Source organism: Silurus aristotelis, assembly GCF_946808225.1.
Source record: "Silurus aristotelis genome assembly, chromosome: 18".
Lineage (NCBI taxonomy): Eukaryota > Metazoa > Chordata > Actinopteri > Siluriformes > Siluridae > Silurus > Silurus aristotelis.
The window spans coordinates 20,681,196-20,688,695 of record NC_139591.1 but is presented as its reverse complement, the minus strand read 5'-3'; the positions used below and the strand labels follow the sequence as shown (position 1 = coordinate 20,688,695).

Below are 7,500 nucleotides of genomic sequence, written 5' to 3'. Positions count from 1 at the left end.
CACCGGACTGAAGATTACCTGAAGCAGGTTCTGCAAAAGGCCTCAGAGTCAGCGCACTCCTGGGTGCTGCAGGTGAAGAAGATGAAGGCCATCTATCACATCCTCAACCTGTGCAGCTTCGACGTCACCAACAAGTGTCTCATCGCCGAGGTGTGGTGTCCCGTTGACGACCTGACCAACCTGCGAACGGCTCTGGAGGAGGGTTCGGTGAGACGAAACCCAGCCATAATTCTGTATTGCAAGTGTTCTGGTGTGGGCTTGGATCATTTGTGATGAGACCAGGTCCAGGAGGCTCATTAATCTGGCTTTGAACTAACAAAGGGGTGTGGCTTTTGTAGAAACTAATTGTAGCTTGTAGGCTATAACTGAAACATGACCTAAAATAATGTATTTATTTAATCAAAAAGAACCACTAGGTCTGATATATAGATCAAAGTTGCTGGTATATAGATTTATCTCAGCCTGTTTTAGCATTAGCATATGAACATTGGCTTCTATACGTCTGTCAGTATAGAGTGATATTCTACTATTGTTTAACAAAGAAGATAAATATGCGTTTTTACTGAATAAAACATCAGAGCTAATCGATCACCTCGTATGTGGACAGAGAAAAGGAGACGCCACCGTGCCGTCGTTCGTGAATCGTATCCCGAGCAAAGACACGCCGCCCACACTTCTGAGGAGCAACAAGGTCACACGCGGCTTTCAGAGCATCGTGGAGGCGTACGGAGTCGGAGATTACAGAGAGGTCAGTCCAGGTGAGTGCTGCTAACGATGACTCGGTGCTTTTATGCGCCGTTGCTACTGTGACTAAGCCTGCATGCCTGCTAGCAAACACAGATTTGGTGTGAAAGTGTTAATATCATTCTTTGTTATGGAATATTTTGTGACTCCTAAAGGTAAAGCAAGTAGGAATCATAATGATTTCGTTTTAGTCAATACCAAAATCTATACGTATACAGGTAGTCCCCAAGTTACGATGGAGACGCGTTACAATGATCTGATCATAACTATAAAAATAGCGTAAGTCGAGACCCAGGCCTAAGCCTTGGCCTAAGCCGCTATTTTTTTCCCACACTTTGAACCCCGCGGCTTAAACAACGAAGCGGCTTATTTACGGATTTTTCCTGGGTTTTTCCCGGTTTCACAAACTTCAAGCCAAAAAACTGAACCCCGTAACATTAGACCAATGAAATTTCCGAACGGAAACGAAAAAAACGCACCTCACCTGTGTTCTGAGCTGCACGGCTTCGGGTGATTTTTAAACGCATGACGATGCTAAAAGAGAAATTATTGTGAAAGGAAGGAGGAAGACAGTGAAAAATGACTTTCTTGGTAGGCTACTGTTTAGATACAAGCCGTTGTAACGCGTTGAGTCTGGGTGAAGGGAGAGCTCGCTAACTCCAGTTACAACAGAAATCATATAAGCAGAGACAGGTTTCCAAAACTCGTGTTTTTTTTTTTTTTTATATCTCGGTATTTGATAAATGCAGCAGCAGGCTATTCCCAAATTCCCAAGTAAATAGGTATGTGGCACCAGGCATGTGGACGAGTGCCGGTTTATGAGTGAACTGTTTCAGTGTCCAGATATAAAGGAGGCTAAAATTAGGCTTTGAAACACCAAAAACACAGAACAAAAATACACACTCTAACACCGGGACAAATGAACTCTTGTCGACCGCAGGCGAGTGTAAAGCATCTCACAAGGCGGGCGATGTGTACGGCCTGCCAGCGTCCCAACGTATTGTATGGAATTAAAAATGCCGTGCAACACACAAAATATTTTATGCTAAATCAAAATATCGCCAGTAAGACACTGAACCGAAGCATAGGTTCAGGCTCTGTAAGCGTTATTTAGAGATGAAATAGTCATCTGGAGTGTTATCTTTCATGGAACGGTCTGCCCAGTCACTGCACCTAAATCCTGTTCAACAGCTCTGGGATGAAGTGGATTAGAAAGAAACCAGTGAAGAACATCTTTGGCAAGAGGCATGTCAACGTATTTCAGCAGATTGTTTGGAGAAACGAAGTCTCAGAATGCAGAGTGTGTGTGTGTGTGTGTGTGTGTGTGTGTGTGTGTGTGTGTGTGTGTGTGTGTGTGTGTGTGTGTTATTAATGCTAAGGGAAGTTTCTTTAATGAAAATAAAGTGGACATTTATATATTTGTTTGGTGTATTTGTTACATTAACCAGATTGTTGCATATGAAAAAAATGAGCATGTGTGTATTTTTTTCTCAAAAACTGTAAAAGATTCTGTGTTTTCAACCTTCTGACAGGCACTGGAAGTAAAAACGCTTTCTGTTCGCAGCACCCTTCACTCTCATCACATTTCCTTTCCTGTTCGCTGTGATGTTCGGAGATCTGGGACACGGCGCCGTCATGTTCGTCTTCGCCTTGTGGATGGTGCTGAACGAACACGGCTACAAACGAAGACACGCAGGAAATGAGGTCAGAGCTGGAAACTTTATTACAACTGTACTGAAAAGGCTAAATTAACCTACTTTTTTTTCAGAATAGTGTTTATGTGATCTTTTTATTTTTATAATGTTTATTTAATTATTAGGATAATTTTTTTATTAGTAGTATTATTAAGACTATTATTAGTTATTATCATTTTATTTAATTGTATTTCAATTCAAGTCACATTCACAAAAAAAATGTGAAATTTAAGCTTCACGAATTCTGACAACTGGTTTAACCATTTTGCATTAAATGACTGATTGATTCATGAATGAATGATTTAATCATGAACTGATACAGAGATGTTTTGGGGGTTCAGACTATTCAAGTGAAACCAGTATAATATATTTTGATCAAGACATAAACAATTGCCAAATAGGAAACAGCAGACAATTGACAATAATGTACATTGTGCCAAAACAGCTTTTAGGAGATAAATAAGTCAAAAAGCTGTAAAAAAGAATGTATAAGTTTAGTGCCTATAAGTTTGTTCTTTATGATTATAAGTTTATCCCTAATGAGCAAGCCAGTGGTTAGGGTTAGGGTTAGGGTTAGGGTTAGGGTTAGGGTTAGGGTTAGGGTTAGTAGCAAGGAAAAAACCCTTGAGATGGTATGAGGAAGAAACCTTGTGAGGAACCAGACTCAAAAGGGAAACCATACTCATCTGGGTGGCACTGAATATCCATTCATTACAGTTCCATCATTGTTGAGGTGTTGTTCAGTGATGTGTGCTTAAATGCAATCTGAGGTCCTGACTGTTAATATTAATTACAGTCTAAATCCATCCTTGTGGTTCTTGAGTTCTTGAGCTGCAAATAGAAAGCAGACGTTTTAGGGTATAAGATAATGTAATCTATAAGTAACAGGGTACAAGTGCACAATATTGGGGCACAAACCAGTGACAGAATGAGGGACCTAAAACTAATGAAGCAAAAGAAACGCTAGGAAATGGTTGCTTGTCACTATGGGAACATACGGGGAAACTACAGACAGGAACCTGAGCTCAGGCTTTATCTGATTCTCATGGAGATGTGAGGCGACTGTTTAAATCATGATTTCATTGATTTTAGGTCATGAACAATTCAACACTGAAATATCTCGGTTGCATCACATGCCTGCTCGGAATAGAAATGAAAAATGAGATAGCACCATGGTGTGTTTTTGTTTTCCATGTGCAGATGTGGAACATGGTTTTCGAGGGCCGATATATCATCCTGTTGATGGGTTTTTTCTCCTTGTACACGGGACTCATCTACAACGACTGTTTCTCGAAATCGCTCAACATCTTCGGCTCGAGCTGGAACATCAAAGCCATGTTCAGGGAACGGGAGTGGACGTAAGACACACACACACACACACACACACACACACACACACACACACACACATATACTGTACAGGTAGTCCCCTTACAATGGAGATATGGAGATGCATTTCATTACGCTCCAAAGCAACTGAGAAACACTTTAAAATACACTATATAACCAAAATTATTTGGACACAATTGTATATGTTGTCTATGGAAAGTGGTAGAATGCCATTTTTCTTTTAATTGGTCTTGGAGACCCAAACCTGTTCCAGCATGACAATGCCCCTTTGCACAAAGCCAGCTCATGAAGATATGCTTAACATGGGTTTGGAGTGGAAGATCTCCTGCTATAGAGCTCCAACCCTATTGAACAGATGAAAGTGAACTCTTACTGCACCCCAGGCCTCCTCACCTCACCTACACCAGTACCTGACTTAACTAACTCCCTTATAGCTGAATAAATCTCCACAAATCTCCTCAATCACACACCAAAAACCAAGTGGAACATCTTCTCAGTAAAGTGGCGGTTATTATAAAAATGCACATACCAATCTTATGGTCAGGTGTCCACAAACTTTTGTCCATATACTGTATAATGAGTGATGTATGTTTACCATTTCAAAACAGTGAACTGTGTAGTCAGTGTTCCAGAATGAACAAGTGAAGATGTTTGTATATTGATTTATATAAAACAAGTACTACTTTATATTGTATAATACGTTCACGCAGATTGTTGATGCTGTGTTCAGGCACAGTGGATTGAATCCATAAACTTGATTTCCATTGCGATGTCAGTCTCAGACAGTGTTAATTTGAACCATTACATTGTACAATTCAATGTTCTACTGTAAAGACACTAAAAGTACTAAAGAAATGCTAAAATACGCAGTTTTTTGCACATAAAATAAAATGTACCTGCTTCTAAAGTCGATTTTTCCTCCGTTTGTACGTCGTATAGAAATGAAACTTTACAGTCCAATGCTTTCTTGACGCTCGATCCCAACGTGTCTGGAGTTTTCAGTGGACCCTATCCATTGGGCATCGATCCGGTAAGAAATATGACATTAAATTTAATAATGTCAAAATGAATACATATAAACATTTATGTGCCATACTGTGCATCATGTAGAATTACTATGATTTAGTCAAACTAACAGGCAAAAGTATGGTGGGTTAAAGCTATAGTAATAAGACGCTCTCTTTTTTGATTTTCTCACTGGTGTGTGTGTGGGTGTGTGTGTGTGTGTGTGTGTGTGTGTGTGTGTGTGTGTGTAGATTTGGAACCTGGCGGTGAATCGACTGGCTTTTTTGAACTCCTATAAGATGAAGATGTCTGTGATCATTGGCGTTTTACACATGAGCTTCGGCGTGGTGCTCAGCGTCTTTAACCATCTGTGAGTCAGTCGCTGTGTGTCGGCCGCTTCTACGTTCAATAAAGGCATTGACCTTCTGTTAGTGGATTATATTTTGTTTATTTAACTGCAGAAATATGGATCTGTCTCTCTATCTGTCTGCTGTGTCTGTCTGACTGCTGTGTGTCTGTTTTTGTGCCTTGTTATTTATTAGTAAACTTGTCTGTCTGTCTGTCTGAGTGCCTCCTTTGTTTCTTTGTGTTTTTTGTCTGCTGTGCATCTCATTCTCTAAATGTCTGTGTCTGACTGTTGTATGTCTGCCTCCTGGACAGTTTGTCGACTTGTATTTGTGTTTGTTTGGCTGCTGTGTATGTGATTCCTTCTCTAAATGTCTCTGTCTATTTGTCTGTCTGTCTGCATGTCTGTCAGTCTGACTTTTGTCTGTGTGCCTCGTTAATTATTAGTCAACTTGTTTGTCTGTCTGAGTGCGTAATTTCTTTCTTTGTGTTTGTCTGCTGTGTCTCCTTTTAAATGTCTGTCTGTCTGTCTGTCTGTCTGTCTGTCTGTCTGTCTGTCTGTCTGTCTGTTTGTCTGTTTGTCTGTCTGTCTGTCTGTCTAAGTCTTGTGTGTCTGCTCTTTATTTATTTGTACTTGTATGTGTGTCTGAGTGCCTCCTTTCTTTTTTCTTTGTCTGCTTTGTGTCTCTTTCTTTTAATGTCTCTGTTTGTCTGTTTGTCTGCTGTGTCTATCTGTTGTATGTATGCCTCCTGGTCTGTTTGTCAACTTGTGTTTGTGTTTGTTTATCTCATGTTTGTGTCTCCTTCTCTAAATGTCTCTGTCTGTCTGCTGTGTTTCTGATTGTTGTCTGTCAACTTAGTCAACTTGTCTGTCTTAGTGCCATTCTTCCTTTGTGTTTGTCTGCTGTGTGAGTCTCTTTCTCTAAATGTCTCTGCCTGTCTGTCTATCTGTCTGTCTTTCTTGTGTGTCTGTCTGATGCATGTCACTCTCATAGCATGACTGTCTATAATTGCACTCTTTATATCTGACAAACACAGTCAGTGTCTGTTTGTGTCTGTGTGTGTGTGTGTGTGTCTCCATTCCTCTCTGTCTGTCTGTCTGTCTGGATGCCTCTCTGTCCACATGCCCGTCTCCCCGTATGTACGAGTATTTCATGTATTCTGTATTTTCACAGGCACTTCCGTCAACCCTTTAAGCTCTACCTGCTCTTCCTGCCTGAGCTGCTCTTTCTGCTGTCTCTCTTCGGGTATCTGCTGTGTCTGATCATCTACAAGTGGCTACGTTACTCAGCGTGTGAGTCTCGCTCAGCTCCCAGCATCCTCCTGCACTTCATCAGCATGTTCCTCATGCAGTCCAACTCGGCCACACCCCTTTACCGCGGACAGGTCAGTGCATGCATGCGTGTGTGTGTGTGTGTGTGTGTGTGTGTGTGTGTGTGTGTGTGTGTGTGAAATCACAGTGTGTATGTGCATACTGACCTGACTGTGTATACTAATGGGTGTATATCTGTGTGTGTGTGTGTGTGTGTGTGTGTGTGTGTGTACCAGATGTCACTGCAGGTGTTTCTTCTGGTCGTGGCTTTGTTATGCGCGCCTGTGCTGTTGCTAGGGAAACCGCTGTACCTCTACTGGCTCCATCACGGTACCAAGGGCCTGGGAGTACGCAGGGTGAGTGAGTGTGTGTGTGTGTGTGTGTGTGTGTGTGTGTGTGTGTGTGTGTGTGTGTGTGTGTGTGTCTAATCTATCTACATAAGCTGTCTGTTAGAATCACTGTGGTTGTCAAGTAATGTGCTTAATATCTGAACAATAGATTGGATTTTAAGGGTTAAATCTTGTCATTTATACTCTTTGACCTGAGAAAGCCAGTTTTTCAGTCACGTTTGTTCGTAAAAGTTCATGCAGTTTTCTGTGTGTGTGTGTGTGTGTGTGTGTGTGTGTGTGTGTGTGCAGGGTTATGAGCGAGTTCGCCGTGTGAGCGAGGACGATATGTCCCCGTCTGTAGTCCACGATGAGGAAGAAGGAGGACTGGAGGAACACACAGCACGCGAGAGCAACAGGCACCAGGTAACACACATATAAATGTCTTATTGTATTTAAATATAATATTTTTAACGTTGAATATAAATATATGTGGAAATTTTAATTTTTATATATCTTATTGTATTTTTATCCCTACTTTTATTCATAGCCAGGCAGTTTTATCTTAATAAACTCAGACTATTACACCAATGCTGTTAAATTCAGAAATGGCCACATGGACGGTATGATATAGAATATCATAAAAATAAAATGTGAAATAAAATGCATGATTGTTTCTATAGCAACAGCCAAGACTAGTAATTAGGTAAGGGGTCTACTTTTA

General features: G+C 40.9%; 2 protein-coding genes across 3 annotated transcripts in view; one reads left to right on the top strand and one right to left on the bottom strand.

Moving 5' to 3' along the window:
- Window positions 1–7,500, bottom strand: part of LOC310741155 (eosinophil peroxidase-like) — a 152,605-nt gene that overhangs the window by 136,454 nt on the left and 8,651 nt on the right. The gene's annotated exons all lie outside the window — the stretch shown is intronic.
- Window positions 1–7,500, top strand: part of atp6v0a2a (ATPase H+ transporting V0 subunit a2a) — a 24,592-nt gene that overhangs the window by 12,540 nt on the left and 4,552 nt on the right. For both annotated transcript variants that reach the window (XM_083568701.1, XM_083568702.1), the window contains exons 10-18: window positions 1–207; window positions 608–758; window positions 2,309–2,448; window positions 3,639–3,796; window positions 4,728–4,818; window positions 5,045–5,163; window positions 6,314–6,524; window positions 6,687–6,806; window positions 7,089–7,202. The exon at window positions 1–207 is cut by the window's left edge and continues 6 nt beyond it. In XM_083568701.1, the coding sequence (XP_083424827.1) occupies window positions 1–207; window positions 608–758; window positions 2,309–2,448; window positions 3,639–3,796; window positions 4,728–4,818; window positions 5,045–5,163; window positions 6,314–6,524; window positions 6,687–6,806; window positions 7,089–7,202 (1,311 nt within the window). The remainder of the gene's footprint in view (window positions 208–607; window positions 759–2,308; window positions 2,449–3,638; window positions 3,797–4,727; window positions 4,819–5,044; window positions 5,164–6,313; window positions 6,525–6,686; window positions 6,807–7,088; window positions 7,203–7,500) is intronic.